Source organism: Arachis hypogaea, chromosome 3 (assembly GCF_003086295.3).
Source record: "Arachis hypogaea cultivar Tifrunner chromosome 3, arahy.Tifrunner.gnm2.J5K5, whole genome shotgun sequence".
In the NCBI taxonomy this organism is placed as follows: Eukaryota; Viridiplantae; Streptophyta; class Magnoliopsida; order Fabales; family Fabaceae; genus Arachis; species Arachis hypogaea.
Genome location: NC_092038.1, coordinates 80,862,627 through 80,879,806, shown reverse-complemented (window position 1 = coordinate 80,879,806; position 17,180 = coordinate 80,862,627). Strand labels below are relative to the sequence as shown.

General features: G+C 35.1%; 1 protein-coding gene across 7 annotated transcripts; it reads right to left on the bottom strand.

Annotated features, from left to right (window-relative positions):
- Nucleotides 1-1,537: 1,537 nt before the first annotated feature.
- On the bottom strand, nt 1,538-16,906 carry LOC112790678 (uncharacterized). 7 transcript variants are annotated; one of them, XM_025833195.3, is made up of 11 exons: nt 16,546-16,906; nt 15,742-15,930; nt 15,568-15,621; nt 8,855-8,965; nt 7,905-7,967; nt 7,566-7,820; nt 7,250-7,396; nt 4,115-4,142; nt 3,668-3,753; nt 2,338-2,397; nt 1,538-1,928 (listed from the first exon to the last, which is right to left on the bottom strand). In XM_025833195.3, the coding sequence occupies exons 1-11, from the start codon at nt 16,759-16,761 to the stop codon at nt 1,860-1,862; spliced, it is 1,278 nt and encodes a 425-aa protein (XP_025688980.1). In that variant the 5' UTR covers nt 16,762-16,906; the 3' UTR covers nt 1,538-1,859. The 7 variants fall into 7 exon arrangements, 3 of the variants coding, with proteins under 3 accessions (XP_025688980.1, XP_025688981.1, XP_072089236.1); XM_025833196.3 differs by having other exon boundaries at nt 3,683-3,753; XM_072233135.1 differs by having other exon boundaries at nt 3,683-3,753; nt 15,838-15,930; nt 16,546-16,897.
- Nucleotides 16,907-17,180: the final 274 nt, after the last annotated feature.

Here is a 17,180-nt window from a genome sequence, read left to right as displayed (position 1 = left end):
TTAGTAATAAGAGGCTTGTTGCACAATAAGAGATTTCATCAATGTGTTATTCAATTGAATTGTATATTGGCAGCCCAAAAAGGGATAATTGAATTGTATAAGAGAATAATTAACCTTGGCTTGACAATGTTGCCTACAAGATCACTTCTTTGCTGCAGCAATAGCCAGTAAAGTCCTAATCTTCACAAACTGAAGTTAAAGTTTCTTCCAAATTTATCCAATATTTATTCTTGAGCAAAGCCTGGAACAGGACGATAGGAATAATAGTCTACCTCAGGGTTGTTGTCTGGAACTGGATCATGCCTTGAGTCTGGAGAGGGAGAAGTGTTGGTTTACTAATCTCTTTTAGGTCCTGGCTGAGTTTCAATAAGATCTGGTGTTAGACGAAGTTTCTTTCTGGTATACACTAATTTTTAGCAGTTTGAGTGGAAATTCTGCCTCAGTTGTTTTAAAGTCATCAATAAATTTAACTCAAACTGAATACTATCAATGAACTTTTCATCTTCAATTTTATTATATCTTAAATTTTTAATATACTAATGGATATATTAGAGTAACATGTATTATTCCCTAATGGTCATAATCATAATAATATATTCTTTAAAGAACAATATTTAAAATTGTGAAATTATGAACCTCTACTGTCTTTAATGTATCGAGTGTGTTTTTAAGAAAACTACTAATGTTTAATCTTGAGGTATAACAACAGTCTCATGTTGAAGTATAACTTTAAAATTATTTTCATATTAATTTTTTTTACTTAAAAATTAATGAATTTAAATATGTAAAATTATATATTAAATTTTTAATAATTTTATTTAATATTTAATTAAATCAATTGAACTCCGGTTGAACCCCGGTCGAACCACTGAACCAGTAAACCAGTCGCCTTACCGGTTTATTGACTGGTTCGGTTCTCGCAACCTTAATAATAATCACCACTTCAATATCTCATACTAATAGAAATATATTAATATTATATATTAATACTTATATACTAACACCCAGAGAGAATAAAATAGAATTTATAATATTATAGTGCATGAAAGAAGAGAGAGGTAAGAATGTTTTGTTATTACTTGTGTATATTTTCTTTGCCTCAGTACATGTATTTATTGGCACATCAAGTTTACGTTTCAAACTTTTTCATTCTAAGAATTTATTTCTTTTAACATAGGGAAAATGTACCACTCATAAATGGACATCCATCATCCTTATCTATCCATGTCACAACAATCTTTTCTATTTTTTTTTCTTAATTGTTTGGTAAACTGTAATCTCTCACCTTTCAATATTCACTCGCGTTTTTTTTTTTTTTTGTCCCACTTGAAAAGTTTAAAATGAGAAATCACACTTTATCTAATAATTAAGAGAACAAAATTAAGATCTATTCCCTTGAATTTCCAAGCTTATCCACCAAAATACATGTATGTTAGGAGAGGAAGTTAAGAACCAAAAGAAAATCTACACGAAAAAACATACAAGAGTCAGCGTCCATGTCCAAGTATCAGAGACATTGGCTAGGTGATGAATGAGATTAAACAAAGAAAGAAAGACCCCTAATTCATTTTTGTATTATTTTTTACATATTAATGTGTACTTTCCCTAATGTGTATTGAAAACAAAACAATGCTTGCGCAAACCGATAAAAAATTGGCCGAGAAAGGTTCTGAGTTGTTTCAGACTAATCATGTATCTCATCTTTCACGGACTCCAGATTGGAGCATTCTCCTAAAACAAACAGACAGAAAGAAACAATGCATGTCTAAAGTATAACCAGCAACTTTATGAAAATTTACTCCTTGAATATGCCAAGTTCTCAACTCCTGTGAACCCCCAACTTGGAGCATTAATTTCGACTAAACATTGAATCGAAAAAGCATCACATCTCCTTCTTGTACAATGTAGTCTTTACCTTCGGATCTCAGCTGCAAACAAAGTAATTCCTCAAAAAAAGTAATATTCCCACAAAAAAGAAAAGAAAAGAAAATATTATAGTAATATTCAATAAAAATCTCTCTTGGAACCCTATCATATATCTTTCCAAATCTTTGTAAACCACATGCAATTCTCTTTGTTACCTTTAATATCTATCCATCAATTTCCACAAGTGGTTTGCAGCCAGGATTGATTTCTTGTTAATTAATAGTTGATTGCTAAACCACTTGATTTAAGGCATATTGAACAAAAACCAGACTGGTAAATTAATAAATAACATTTGTAATATTGTGCCTTTATAGTAATCAAACAGAATATAATATGGTATGTGCATTTCTTAATAAATCTGAAGTGATGTGCATGCATGTAAAACAAAACCTACTAAAATAAGCAACTCACAAGTCCTTTCTCTCTTGCAGCAGCTAGTGAACCAGCAGCAACAAAATCATCATAAGCCACCTAATTAAAGTAAAAATTATGAAGGTTAATGCAGTACAACAAAATAGAGAAAACTGATTGTTGGTGTGAAATCTAATTTCATATGTGCAATGAATAGATATAATTGGTTGTTGTTTAAAACAATACATACTCACATCCTCATCATACACGAGTTTTCCTCCAACAACAAATTTTAATTGGTCTTCACAATATTGAATTCAGTTCATGTTACATGCGTTTTGAGCCATATAAAAACACTCCTAAATAATATATGGAAAGGATCTTGCTGTGCATTCTGGACGCAGCAACAAGAATAAAAATGCTAAATGTGTTGCTGATTCTTAACTAATTAGGAGCTCGTTCCTCTTATAGTTAATACTGTGTATTCATGGTTAGGTAGACACACTAGACTCACATTTTACTCCATATAGTTAGTATCTGTATGTATGAAATTAGTTATTTACATCAAATTAATACAAACAAGATTACATAGATTAGAGGTTGTTCTGCCTTACATCCAAAGTTCAAAACGGAAAGTTTAGACAATAATTTAAGAATCTTATTATTAAAGTTTGTCAAATTTAATCCATTCAAGTAGCATACTACGTTTTCAGAAAAAGTCTAGGGAGTCAACATTATTTCAGCCAACTAATTTTAAAAATCAGCCAAAAAGAAATGAACATAAAGAAAGGAATTTCCAAAATTAGTCAGGATAAAAACATTCGAAACTCACGTAAAAAAACATTTGAAAGTGGACAAAATAAAACTAATCTAAGCTATAGAATTTAGGATTTTGGGTTTAGAATTTAGGAGTTAGGTTAAGAATATAGAATTTAGGGTTTAGGGTTTAAAATGTAAGGATTAGAATTTAGGTTTCCGAATTTAGGATTTAGGATTTAAGGTTTAGAGTTTAGGATTTAGGGTGATCAGAGACAGTGGCAGCCAGTGGCGGCAGAGGGGCTGCAGCAAAGGTGGTGGTTCTGGGTGATTTTGTGGTGTTGGAAAGGAGAAGAAGTGAGAAGGGGTAAAAAAAGAGAAAGAAAAAACAGAAAAGAGTAGCCTAATGTGCAAGCATTTTGCGTTAATGCAGGATCAAGGAAGGGCCGCTCCCAAATTTAAAAAAAAAAAAGGAGTGTCAATGAGTTGGTTGGTTTGTTTGTTGGTTGAAATTGGTTGATAGGATATTGGCTCCCTAGTTGGATTGTTTTAATATATATTTTTTTTAAGCTCAAAATAGTTTCTATGCCAAGTCATATGCTATTATATTATATGAACAGAAGTTAAATATTACATCCTTGATGCTTACTGTTTCTGCTCGAATGAAGCCCTTCTCAAAGTCGGAATGAATTACTCCAGCAGCTTGAGGTGCAGTCATTCCTATTACAAGAAAAGCTTAGAACTCAGAACAGACAAATCTAAGTATAAGATAGTTGTTTTTTTCTTTCCTTTTTTTTTTTTTACTATTATTGGTCAATCAATCTTACTATGTCACAAATATGGATGGGTCATGAATCTTAAAAAAGAATGGGCATAAACAATAATATGCAGGCATCACACCTGGGAAGACAACATCTGTTCATTACCCATCAAAAGATCAAAAATTCCATGCTAATAATAATAACCTACTTAAGGTAATATACAGCCAATCTCCTAAGCATGTTTTCAGAAAAGGATGAAATTCAATGAGGAAATAATTAACTACTGAACAATGTAAAAGCCAAATTACAGCGAAACTAACCTGCAAGTATTGTCCATGCTTTTGTCTCCTGTATAGGCATCAGATAAACAAGATCATTTTTGACAATAAAATATGATGTGATACGTAATCAAATCTTTCACCGACACTTCATCGAGTGAAGAAAGTTGTTAAACCCTAAACTCCATGTACTATAAATGTTAAGAATGTACAATAGAAATTGTTAGATCAAATCTTGTTAAAGTTAAATTTTTATAAATTTTGGCACAAATAATCTTCATAATATGCAAATATATTAAACAGTAGAAAACTTTGGAATGAAAAATCTATTTATAGTTATTCAATAGTGTATCTAGTGGATAAGCAGTGGAAGAAGGACGTAGTGGATGTCAAGAAGGTGGGAGATCGGATCATCTCTATCAAATTTGTGGTGGAGGGAGGTGCTTTCCATGTGATTAGCGTCTATGCACCGCAAGTGGATTCGAACGAACAACACAAGATAAGGTTTTGGGAGGATCTAGAGAGTTTAGTTCAAGGCATACCTTTGTGAGATAAGATTTTCTTAGGAGGAGATTTAAATGGCCATGTTGGGAGAGAAGTGACTGGATATGGGAGTATTCACGGAGGTCATGGTTTCGGGGTGATCAATGACAAGGGTAAAACTATTTTGGACTTTTCCTCAACCTTTGATCTTCTCATCGCAAATACATGTTTTTAAAAGAGAGACGAACATCTTATAACCTATAAGAGTGGCATGACAAGCTCTCAAATCGACTTCTTCTTGTTGAGGAGAGTCGACCGGAAATTTTGCATTAACTGTAAAATTATCCCGAGAGAGAGTTTGACAACACAACATAGGGTGCTCATAATGAATTTTCGCGTTGAGCAAAAGTTGAGGAAAAGACATCATATGAAAAACCCAAGGACGAGGTGGTGGCGGATGAAAGGTGAGGAACAAAGAAGCTTCCTAAGACGGGTAGGAGAAGAGACAAAGTGGGATGAAAATGGAAGCGCGGAAGAGATGTGGAGGGAGATGGCAGAAGTTATTAGAAGAACAGCAAAATAAAGTTTTGGTGAATTTAAAGGAATAGGACCAAGAGACAAGAAGTCTTTGTGGTGGAATGCGAGTATACAAGAAAAGATAAAGATAAAAAAGGAATGCTTTAAAGAGTGGTCTTTATGCCGCAATGCAGATAACTGGGAAAAATATAAGGTGGCTAAGAAAAAGACAAAAGTGGCTGTAAGTGAAATAAGAACAAGAGCATATGAGGGTCTCTACCAATCTTTGGACACGAAAGAATGAGAAAAAGGTATATATAGAATCGCAAAGAATCGGAAAAGAAGAACGAGAGATTTGGATCAGGTTAAGTGCATAAAGGATAAGGATGGAGAGATGTTGGCTCAAGAGGAGAAGATTAATGAAAGGTGGAAGAGCTACTTCTACGAGTTATTTAATAAGGGACAGAAGACTCTTCCGAGCCTTGGTCGATTATGCACAAGGGAAAAAGATCAAAACTTTGACTACTATCGAAGGATTCGAGACTTCGAGATAAAAGAGGCTCTAAAGCAGATGAAAAATGACAGGGCAGTAGGATCTGATAATATCCCGATTGAGGTTTAAAAGGGTCTTGGAGAAAAAGGCATCAACTGGTTAACCAAGCTTTTTAACGAGATTTTAAAGTCAAAGAAGATGCTTGATGAGTGGAGAAAGAGCACCTTGGTACCTATCTATAAGAATAAGAGGGATATACAAAGTTGCGGAAATTATAGAGGGATTAAGCTTATGAATCATACTATAAAGTTATGAGAAAGGGTGATAGAACGAATGTTGAGAAAAGAGACACAAGTAACAGAGAACCAATTTGGATTTATGTCAAGCAGATCTACCACTGAAGCGATATACCTATTAAAAATGATTATGGAGATGTATCGTAGTAATAAAAGGGATCTACATATGGTGTTTATTGATTTGGAAAAAGCGTATGATAGAGTACCAAGGGAGGTCTTATGAAAGGTTTTAGAAAAGATGAGAGTAAGGATAGCATATATTCGGGCAATTAAAGACATGTATGATGGGGCTACAACTAGTATGAAGACTTAAGGTGGTGTGACAGAGGAATTCCCTATTGGTATAGGATTGCACCAGGGATCATCCTTAAGTCTATACCTTTTCACATTAGTCTTGGAAGTACTCACAGAGCACATCCAAGAGCCTGTGCCATGGTGCATGCTTTTTGCCGATGATATCGTCCTTATGGGAGAGTCAAGGAAAGACCTAAATAAGAAGTTGGAGTTATGGAGAGAAGTTTTAGAAGTGTATGGTCTGCACATAAGCCGTAGCAAGACGGAATATATGGAATGTAAGTTCAATCTGAGAAGGAAAAACCCCAATATAGAGATGAAGATTGGAGAAAACATCCTACGAAAAGTTAAAAATTTTAAGTATCTTGAGTGCATCATACAGGATAATGGAGAGATTGAACAGGATGTAAATCATAGAATCCAAGCAGGTTGAACAGGATGTAAATCATAGAATCCAAGCAGGTTGGTCAAAATGGCGGAGTGCATCTGGTTTTATATGCGACAAAAAAGTGCTTCTAAAACTTAAAGGTAAATTCTATCGCACCGCTATAAGAACGGCTATGCTGTATGGTACGGAATGTTGGGCGGTTAAAGGGGAGCACGAACATAAGTTGAGTGTGGCAGAGATGAAGATGTTGAGATGGATGAGTGGTCATACGCGATTGGATAAAATAAGGAATGAAGATATAAGGGAGAGAGTTGGAGTAGCACCCATTGTGAAAAAGATGGTTGAATCGCGTCTCAGGTGATTTGGACATGTGAAAAGAAGACCAATAGAACATCCAGGTAGGAGGGTGGACGAGATGGAAGATGGACAAAGGGCGAAAGACAGAGGAAAACCTAAGAAGACCATCCATGAGGTGGTCAAACGAGATCTACATGTAAACAGTCTCTTTGTAGACATGATACATGACAGAGTACAATAGCATCGTTTGATTCATGTAGCCGACCCCACTTAGTAGGACAAGGCTTTGTTGCTGTTGTTGTATTCAATAGTGTATCTATATCATGCAGCGCACATGCACACACCCATATCATTTACTAGGATAATCAATACTACAATTCTCTTTAAAACTTTTTGACCTTTCCTCGTACCTTTTCACCAGAAGTAAAATAAGTTCGTAACCCCAGCAGACCATAAGTTGCCCTAATTAGGTTCCCAAGACCACTTCCACTAACACCGAGCGAATTCAAATATTCTTGTCTTTCTTCCATTGGTAGTTCAGTCAGCTCGGCCTCAACCTGAAAGAACAAGTAATGTACTTTGGTATATGTGGTGATAACAAGAACAGCAACAACTGTCTTTCAATATAAGGAATTACAACCTACACAAACCACGACTCTAGAAAATGTATATTATACGAAGTCCCATGAAAACCACAAGGAAAGTTGCCTTTCCAAAGGTGTATACCTGTGCCGAAACAGTTACGATTCCCGACTGCAGCTCAGATGCAACTTTTGTGACTTCCTTCACATAATTATTGTCTGCAGCATCAGATAGATCAGATTCTGCAACATTTGCTACATATATAACAGGTTTCATGGTGAGCAAGCAGAGATGCTTTACAGCATCCCTTTCATAATCCGTTAAGGTCACAGATCGTGCAGGTTTTCCATCCAAGAGTGCCTCACGAATCTTTTCCAGTGCAGACTTTTCTGCCTCTTCCTATATCAAGAATTTAAAAATCAGCTAGATTTTACTTCAAGTCTTCAACAGAGAAATAAAACAACTAAGGAGAGATGATAGTACCTTAACTTTAGATTGTGAATCCTTTGCCTTGCCTTTCTTTAGTTTCTCCAATCTTTTATCAATCTGCATTTCTCCCCCCCCAAAAAAAAAAAAAAAAAAAAAAATCGTTAGTAGACCAGTAAAACAATATGCCTATGTTGGGAGAAAAACAAGGGTGGGGGTACTGTGGACCAATTTGAGGGTGGGACAGGCTTAACATAAACTGTTAGTCACAAGGTAGTTAGTAGGAAACATAAATAGAAGGGAGACAAAGAAGCAAGGAATTCAATTGGAAAATATTACAGAGTAGTTAGAATCTCTTTTGAGTTTTCCTCAATCATTGTATTCAGGTTAGCAGAATCCGGTTGATCTAAGAAACATCCCAAAATACACCATTTCTTATTATCTTTTGTTTATTTTTCACTATAATCCAAGCCAGTTTGTTCAGGACATCTTAGTTAAATCAGTGGAATCCATCAATAAAATAAATAAAATCGGAAGCAACTGTGCATGGATGAGCATATGAACTGCCAGAAACAAAGCATTGACAATAGCAACCATCCCAAAGGAAAATAATATAATAATTTCATCTAAAAAAAAAAGAAGTTATTATTATGAGAACTCATATTATACGGGACATTGTAACTACATATCCATATCTACCATTGAATAGGATTTAGATGAAGTCCACATTCTATCTGATAGTGGACCATAGATGAGCTGGCATGGTGTTCCATGTTAAATGAGCACAAGGGACATTTCTTCAACAATGTTTAACACAACAAAGCCATTTTCCACTATACTTCAATGTTCTTGTAGTACTAACAAAATCAAGATAATAATCCTGAATTGTACCTTCCAAATGCAATGAAAAGGGGAACATATCACAATCAAATATTTTTTTTATCGAAAAAGGAACACATTCAAAGGAAGGCAGTATAATTGGGCAGAATGATAGCTAGTCAGCTGACCTGGTCCAAATCTGCAAAAACAAGCTCCAAGTTGATAACATCAATATCAGATTTTGGATCAACTTTACCATTCACATGAACTATATCATTGTCTTCAAAACATCGAACAACCTAATGTAACAATCAATAGATCCATGATAATATAAGAAACAAGGGAATCAAGATTGTGATAGCAAGTCTGTAACTACAAATATATATACCAGGGAGGGGACGGGGAATCCTCGTTTCATAACAGTTTCAACAGAAATACAAAGAAACTAGGAGACAGAAATGAGTTTGGAGAAGTAGATACCAAGTTGGAAAAAATGCCTCTAGGGACAAAATTTCCCATTTTCTGTTGACCCAAAAACTAGGGACAGTAGGAATAAGACAGAAAACTTCTTTATTTTGTCTATATCTTAGTGTTTCATATATTTTCTTTCTTAAGACACTTACCAAACATGGTATAAGGGATCATACTTCAAATGAAAAGGGCGGCCAGGTAAAAAGCATCACATGATATGCAGGATTTTAGAGGGTCGCAGGATTTAGAAAAGGATCGCACCCAAAGTGTGTAGTGCAGGTAGCCTAAACTGATGCAAGCTATTACATACCATGAGATTTTATGTGCACACTTAATCATATGTATTAAATGGTTCAAAGCTTGTATATCATTTTAATTCGGAGAAGCGAAAATCATTGGTTACTATGTAAAGGTTCAACTAATGAGATACCTTTACTGAAGGCAAAAGATTTCTGGGACAATAAGAGCAGAAAGAAATTTTGAAAATGGTGGAGGATTGTGAGATATATTTTCAAAATATATGAAAAGTCATGTTCAAAAAATTGCATCTGTTCATGAGGTTGTAACTCATTAAAAGAGTTGCATTTTCTCAAAGGGATGTTTCTCTTCATGAATATGCATCCGTATTCATGCATGTACTTAAGCATATGTGCCTCTAAATAGGACGTCAACATATTTTTTATGCGCAGAGAGAGGAAAAAAATTATCATTCTATAGAATATCATTGGTGTAAAGCTTGATTGCGTGAGTACCAAAACAAATCAAGTGCTCTTCCTTGTTATCTTGCACGAGTTTGCCAGAAACTCATTTTGCACCCTCGGTTTGGATTGGCGAGAGGTGAATTAAGTCTAAAGGAAAATGTGTGTAATACATGCCTTGAAGAGTTGCACTATTCTCTTACTTAATTAATCTTCCTATTGCAGATTATGTACCACCATTCTCATCTTCAAGGCTTCAACAAATTCCAAGATTCTCAATCCAAGTTCTCACAATTATGAGTAACAATTAGTTGCCGCCATACTTTCTATGGCATATGCCGGCTCATGGCCGAAGGGTAAAAACTGCCATCAGGTTATGACGGGGTGGTGTTGAAGTAAATGATCTAAATGGCAGATACATTAAAAAATTATAAATTGTATACAAATAAAAACTAAGATAATCTACAAGATATAAATAAAACTGCTAAAAATTATATCTAACTACTAACAACTAATACTTTATCAAGAATAATATGAAACTATATATCCACATTATAACAATCAATATTAAAGATTAAAACTACTATCAATTATCAAAATAAGAATGTTAATATAAACGAAGCAGCAGAAACAAATTGAGGATTTAGAATACAGAAAAAAATTGAGCAGTTAGAATAAAAAAAAAAGGAGATTTGAATGGAAAAACAAAAACTTGAGGGGTTCAAAATATAAAGAGAAGGAAGCATCTTGGATATGCAGATTCACGAACAACGTTTAACGTTGTTGCCATCCTGCACATGTCATGGAGCCATCATCATCAATGTTTCGTGCCACTATTGCGTTCTTTTGCTTCGTCACCATGGTCTTCCTTTTTAGAACACTTGATACATGTTCAAGAGGGCATTTTCGTCATTTTAGAGACAAGGTGCAGAATGATGTTAGAAGAATTACACTATGCCGGTCTTGAACGTCAAGAAAACCAAGAGTTCGTATAAAAAACAGTGGTGCTGAAATTGCAGCACTCATAAGGCCCATTAGGCTAAGAACAGGTTTCTTAGAGGCCTAATAGGAAAATATTTATCTATCTTTTCGTGTTTCCGTTGTGTCTTTTCTGGTTCATTCATATTCATTCTTATTTTTCTTACAAGTTTCTTAGTTGTTACTTCTCCACTAATCGCCAAATTGACTAAATCCTCATTTGAATAATGGTGAAGTTCAACCTCATCTACAATTTCTTGGTTTAATCCAATCAAAAATCGCCCCATAAGAACTTTGAAACCCTTTTCAAAATTAATCTTGCACATTGAATACAGCAACTCTTTGTGGCACTCCTTTACTGATTTTGAACCTTGTTTCAACTTACAAAACTTTTCAAGAAACTCGTGGTATGATGATGACACAAATTGGTTCCTCATGATTTTCTTCATCTTCTCCCAGGTGCAAATTGGTCTACCATACCTTTTTATAGATCTTCCTAACTCATTTCACTTAGCTTCTACCAATCTAACGTTCTTTTCCTCTGACAGAATGCAATATGTAAAAATTGACTATATCTTCCTTTCCCATTTGAAATATGTGTCGGCATTATTTTTCCTTTACAAGCAGGGATTTGCATCTTAAAAACCTTTCTCGCATATGAGATTCCTTCATCATCACTAATACCATCCTCAGTCCTCATTGATTCTGATTTGGAAACCTATAAAAATAATAATAAAGACCTCACAATACTATTCTCACGTGTATCGTGTTTGCACTTAATCCATGGCTTTGTCCATCATTTGAGCTAACCTATCGTCTATTTCCACTCTTATATTGCTTTAACAAGTTTTACTTCAGAAATCAAGAAAAAAAAGAGACCAAACTAAGATAATCGTAATGATAAAAACTTTCATTTTGACAAAAAATTTCAGATTATGTGACAAACAAATTTAAAAAATACTAGAAAATTTTCTAAACCCAATTGATACCGCAGAAGAATTTGAAACAAATCTGAAATTTGGATACTTGGAAATTGAAAATCAACGACCTTTTAATTGTATGACATTCTTCCCTTCTTTTTTCCTTTTTTTTTTGTACTGCACTTTTCATAAACAACACCTCTTCTTTTTTTTTTTTATTTACGATCTTTTTAATTCTCCTTTTTTTTCCATGCTTTTTTTCTTTGAATTTTCGAGATTTTTTTCGCTGAATATCACTCTAAAAGTAAAATTGCAAAAATAAAAGATAAAATAAAGAAACTAGACACCGACCCTAGAACGTGTAGATAAATAAGATCATAGCTACGCCTTATAACTGATACTAAATGATAATGAACAAATATAAATGAACAAGGAAAGACACAGCGGAAACACAAAAAGATAAATAAAGATTTTTCTATTAGGTCTCTAAGAAATCCGTTCTTAACAACTTAGGTCACTGGAAGGGTTTTTTTTCTCTACTAGACCTTCAAAAAACTTGTTTGACAACCTAGATCAAAGGGCTACAATTAAAAGAACGAACACTAAGAATTACCTTGGAGTGGATCCCTCAAATTTCTTCATGCAACAAGCAAGCAAATCACTCACTTCACTTGATCACACAATGCAAAACATGCATAACGCAACTCAGAAATTTTTATTCATCAAAAGTGATCAGATTGCTTCACAAAAGTGCTTAAATAGATCCCCAGCAGATTAACTTAAAAGTGGATCAAATCTTCCTGGAATAAAACAATAAAATCTGAAAAAAAATAAAAGATATGACTCCAAAATTAAATCTAACTAATTTAAATCAGATAAGATCTTATTTGATTAGATCAGATTTGATTTAGATATTAAACAATTTGGATTTATATCAGGCAGATCTACCACTGAAGCGATATACCTATTAAGAAGGATGATAGAGAGGTATCGTAGTAATAAAAGAGATCTACATATAGTGTTTATTGATTTGGAAAAAACATATGATAGAGTACCAAGAGAGGTTTTATGGAAGGTTTTAGAAAAGAGGAGAGTAAGGATCACATATATTCGTGCAATTAAAGACATGTATGATGGGGCCACAACTAGTGTGAAGACTTACGATGGTGACAGAGGAATTTTTCATTGGTATAGGATTACACCAAGGATCATCCTTAAATCCATACCTTTTAACATTAGTCTTAGAAGTACTCACAGAGCAAATTCAAGGGCCTGTGTCATGGTGTATGCTTTTTGCCGATGATATCGTCCTTATGGAGAGTCAAGGGAAGACCTAAATAAGAAGTTGGAGTTATGGAGATAAGCTCTAGAAGTGTATGGTCTACGAATAAGCCGTAGCAAGACGGAATATATGAAATGTAAGTTCAGTCTGAGAAGGAAAAACTCTAATATAGAGGTGAAGATTGGAAAAAACATCCTATGAAAAGTTAAAAGTTTTAAGTATCTTGGGTGCATCATAAAGGATAATAGAGAGATTGAACATGATGTAAATCATAGTATCTAAGCAGGTTGGTCAAAATGACGGAGTACATCTGGTTTTATATGCGACAAAAAAGTACCTTTAAAACTTAAAAGGTAAATTCTATCGTACCGCTATAAAACCAGCTATGCTTTATGGTACGGAGTGTCGGGCGGCTAAAGGGGAGTACGAACATAAGCTGAGGGTGGCAGAAATCAAGATGTTGAGGTGGATGAGTGGTCATACGCGATTAAATAAAATAAGGAACAAAGATATAAAGGAAAGAGTTAGAGTAACACCCATTGTGGAAAAGATAGTTGAATTGCGTCTCAGGTGATTTGGACATGTGAGTAGAAGACCGATAGAACATCCAGTCAGGAGGATGAATGAGATGTAAGATGGACAAGGGGCAAAAGGCAGAGAAAGACCTAAGAAGACCATCCATGAGGTGGTCAAACGAAATTTACATGTAAACGGTCTTTCTGTAGACATGACACATGACAGAACACAATGGCGTCGTTTGATTCATGTAGCCGACCCCACATAGTGGGACAAGGCTTTGTTGTTGTTGTTGTATTAAACACCTAATATATGATAATTAATTTAAAGCTGATTTGATCTATAAAGATTAGATCAGATTTGATTTAATTTTTAAACACCAAAAATACTACTAAACAAAATCAAAACCAAATCAAATCTTTTAACATCCCTAACAATAAATCAAATTTAAATATAACTAGATAATTTCGAATTTAATACCAAGTTTATGCTTCCCAGTGAATTTTAAAAGAACTCTTGGGTTTCTTAATGTCTTCATTTAGTCCAATGAGCCTTATGAGTACTGCAATTTCAGCTCCACTGTTTTTGAGACGGACTATTGGTCTCCTTGATATCCAAGATCGGCATAGTGTTATTTTTCTAGTATTTAGATCCTTGAACATGACAAGATTACCATTCTGCACCTTTGTCACTAAATGACAAAAATACCCTCCTGAACACATATCAACAATGGCATGTTGTCGACAATGATGTTGTTGGCATCACAAGTCTTCGTCTTTCTCAAGCAACAGAGAGGGAGAGTGAATGTAGAGAGGGTATGAAGAGGGAGAATATGAGCCAAAGAAAACTTTTCTTATAAAGGTTAGGCTTAGGTTTATTAAATGAAAAGACCCGGTAATTTAAAAAAAATCCTAAAAAAACCCGCCATACTTGTATTAGACCGTCATGGCACCACCACCAAAGTGGCCACCATTTGCCAAACACCTTTTCTGCAACACCACATGCTTAAGATGGCAGCTAGCCCAAAAACCGCCATGCTGTAACACCATGGCAACAATTTTAAAACCCTACTTGCCGCCTTGTTAACATCAAGATTGGGAACTTAAAGGCTCAACCTGAAGAAGAACTCAGCAAGTTTGCAACAGCCGCATCAAGTGGCAAGATCTTCCAAACTTCAAGAATTTATGGAATTTGTAACATCCAAGAGCTGTTTTCTTAATTCTTCCTTAGGAAAAAGGTGTATTATTTAAACAGTTTGCATTGATAGGAACCTAAAATTGCTTAAGTCTACATTAGGAGGGAAACAGGGAAAGGTCAGGCCCAATGAATTGGTTTTGACGAGACCTAACTAGCGGTTGCTAAGTTGGCAGGAGGAATTGCAAGGAGAGGAGGATTTTGTGGAATCTAGATCATATTTCTATGAGTTTGAAAGAGCAAGGATCTTAAGTGTCAGATAATAAAGCTAAACTGGTGGTGGAACCTTGGCAGTGAGGTACTACAGCTACTAATCTCAATTGTATTCCACTAACATTAGTCCAACTGTGGTACTACAGCACTATCTTTTTATTGTATTAACTGTTTTGCCTTCTCTAATACCAATTCCTATCAATTTCAATGGAAAGATCCCTTAAGCTGCATAGGGGAAGCTGCAAGGCAGAAAAATTGTAATTTAGTAGGTTGTGGGGAATTACATAACTTCATTTCCATAAGGTGGTGTATGAACTCAAGTTACAGGTAGTAGAGATGCCTCGATTTCAGAAGCAGTCATGAGAGGGAATCAAAGGCAACAGCAGAACCAGTTCAATTAATATATACACTTGGGAATCAAACTGTCCTTTACAACTACCAGCAAGAAAATGAATGATCCGGTCTAGTCAACCTAGAACATAAGTGAGAATACTGTGTACAGCTAACTAACCGTTTCATTAAAAACAGAATATAAAACAAAAATAAAATTACAAAAGTACTGATGTAACAAAATTATGTGAAAAGATGATAGATAAACAAAACTAAGCGAGCAGACAAGAGATAAACACCTGAAGTATAGAGTCGACCTCACGAATATGCGACAGAAACTTATTACCCAGTCCCTGCAACAATTAAAGGTGCAGAAGAAATTAAACAATGCAACTGTGTAATGAGGAGAGAAAGAATAAAAGAGAATGTGTTTACTAGCACCAAAACTAAATAAGAAGAAAAAATATAAATACCTCGCCTTGACTTGCACCCTTTACAAGCCCCGCAATATCCACAAATTCTATAGATGCAGGTACTGCTCGAACAGATTTACTAAGATTAGAAAGTACCTGGAGACGAGAATCTGGAACTGCAACAATCCCTACATTTGGCTCTATTGTACAAAAAGGAAAATTAGCAGCTTGAGCCTTTCCATTTTCAACCTAGACATACAAGAAGGATTGTATATTAAAATTTAAAATCGATATAAACTGACATTATTGCAGCACTAGGAAGTAGAGCTATATGCATGCAAAACATCACCACCACAATCAACCTAACATTAACCATAAATTAGAGAAAATAAAAGAGAAAGACCCAACGATATTTACCAACGATTTCATCTATAAAAGGCATAGTAATGATGAAGTTATTCCAAAAGTCCTTCTTTTTCAATAAAATGGAAACAAAGAAAAGAAACAGAAACAAGGTAACACAAATAAACATTTCACAAGACATCCGCCAGAAGGAGAGCAGCAGTAGCAGAGGGCTGTTGGAGGGATCTCTAATGGAGTCATTCTATTTGACACCAATCGTAGCCAATCATCAGCCATATGTTCGTAAATCAAATAAAGCTAGGACAGTTCATATCATTAGGAAAGCCCATCACAGAGTTAACTGTTATTAATCAAAAACCGTCATTCAATTCCTAGAAATGAACACTAAAGAAAATTCATATATGTTCTTTACTTCAACAGAAAAATATCCGTCTCTATCTCTCTCTGTCTATCTGGCTCACAAACGTTATCAAAATGAGAATGTGGCACATAGAGGCTTACAACAGCATTGAATAGAGTGGACTTGCCAACGTTGGGGAGGCCAACGATGCCGGCTCTAAGGCTCATACTTATCCTCGATGAAAAAGACGAGAACCTTCGTTGAGTCCCATAGAAGTGAGCGGTTCGGAGAAGAGTTTGATTTCGCAAGAAGTTTGACTTGAGTGGATGCAATAGAGTGGGAACAAGGTGAAGGTGACTGCAAGTCGCTCTTGCCATTGCTTGCGTTGCAGTTGCCGGAGGGAACGCACATTCAACGGATATGGATGCGGTGGATACATGCGCAGCTTCAACAGATAAATTCCAAGCTGGGACCCGAACAACCCACGAGTTGTGCCTTACCCCAGCAGGCCAGGTTAATAACCGGTTTGGTTTGGGTACAAATATAAAGCCGCATTTAACCCGTCATAGTTGTTTGGACTTTGGAGTGATGGATACCCACCCACTAATTCGGGTCATATTTTTTAAGTTGCCCGGCTCAACCTGGATCCGGGTCATATTTTGTCGGATTTGTGCCCATCTATTTTTATTGTTATGTTTCGAGTTGAGTTGGATCTTGTTTAGCTTTGTCTTTTTTAAATAAAACATATATTTTAGGATAAAGTTATAATAAAATATGATATTTTTATATTTTAATT

Excerpts from the sequence above, each read along its gene's own strand:
- LOC112790678 (XM_025833195.3), bottom strand. The coding sequence starts at position 16,761 with ATGGCAAGAGCGACTTGCAGTCACCTTCACCTTGTTCCCACTCTATTG. Across the intron at positions 3,754-4,114 it reads AGCATGGACAATACTTGCAG|GAATGACTGCACCTCAAGCT; the intron begins GTTAGTTTCGCT and ends TTCTTGTAATAG. Across the intron at positions 2,398-3,667 it reads AAACAGTAAGCATCAAGGAT|GTGGCTTATGATGATTTTGT; the intron begins GTAATATTTAAC and ends TACTTTAATTAG.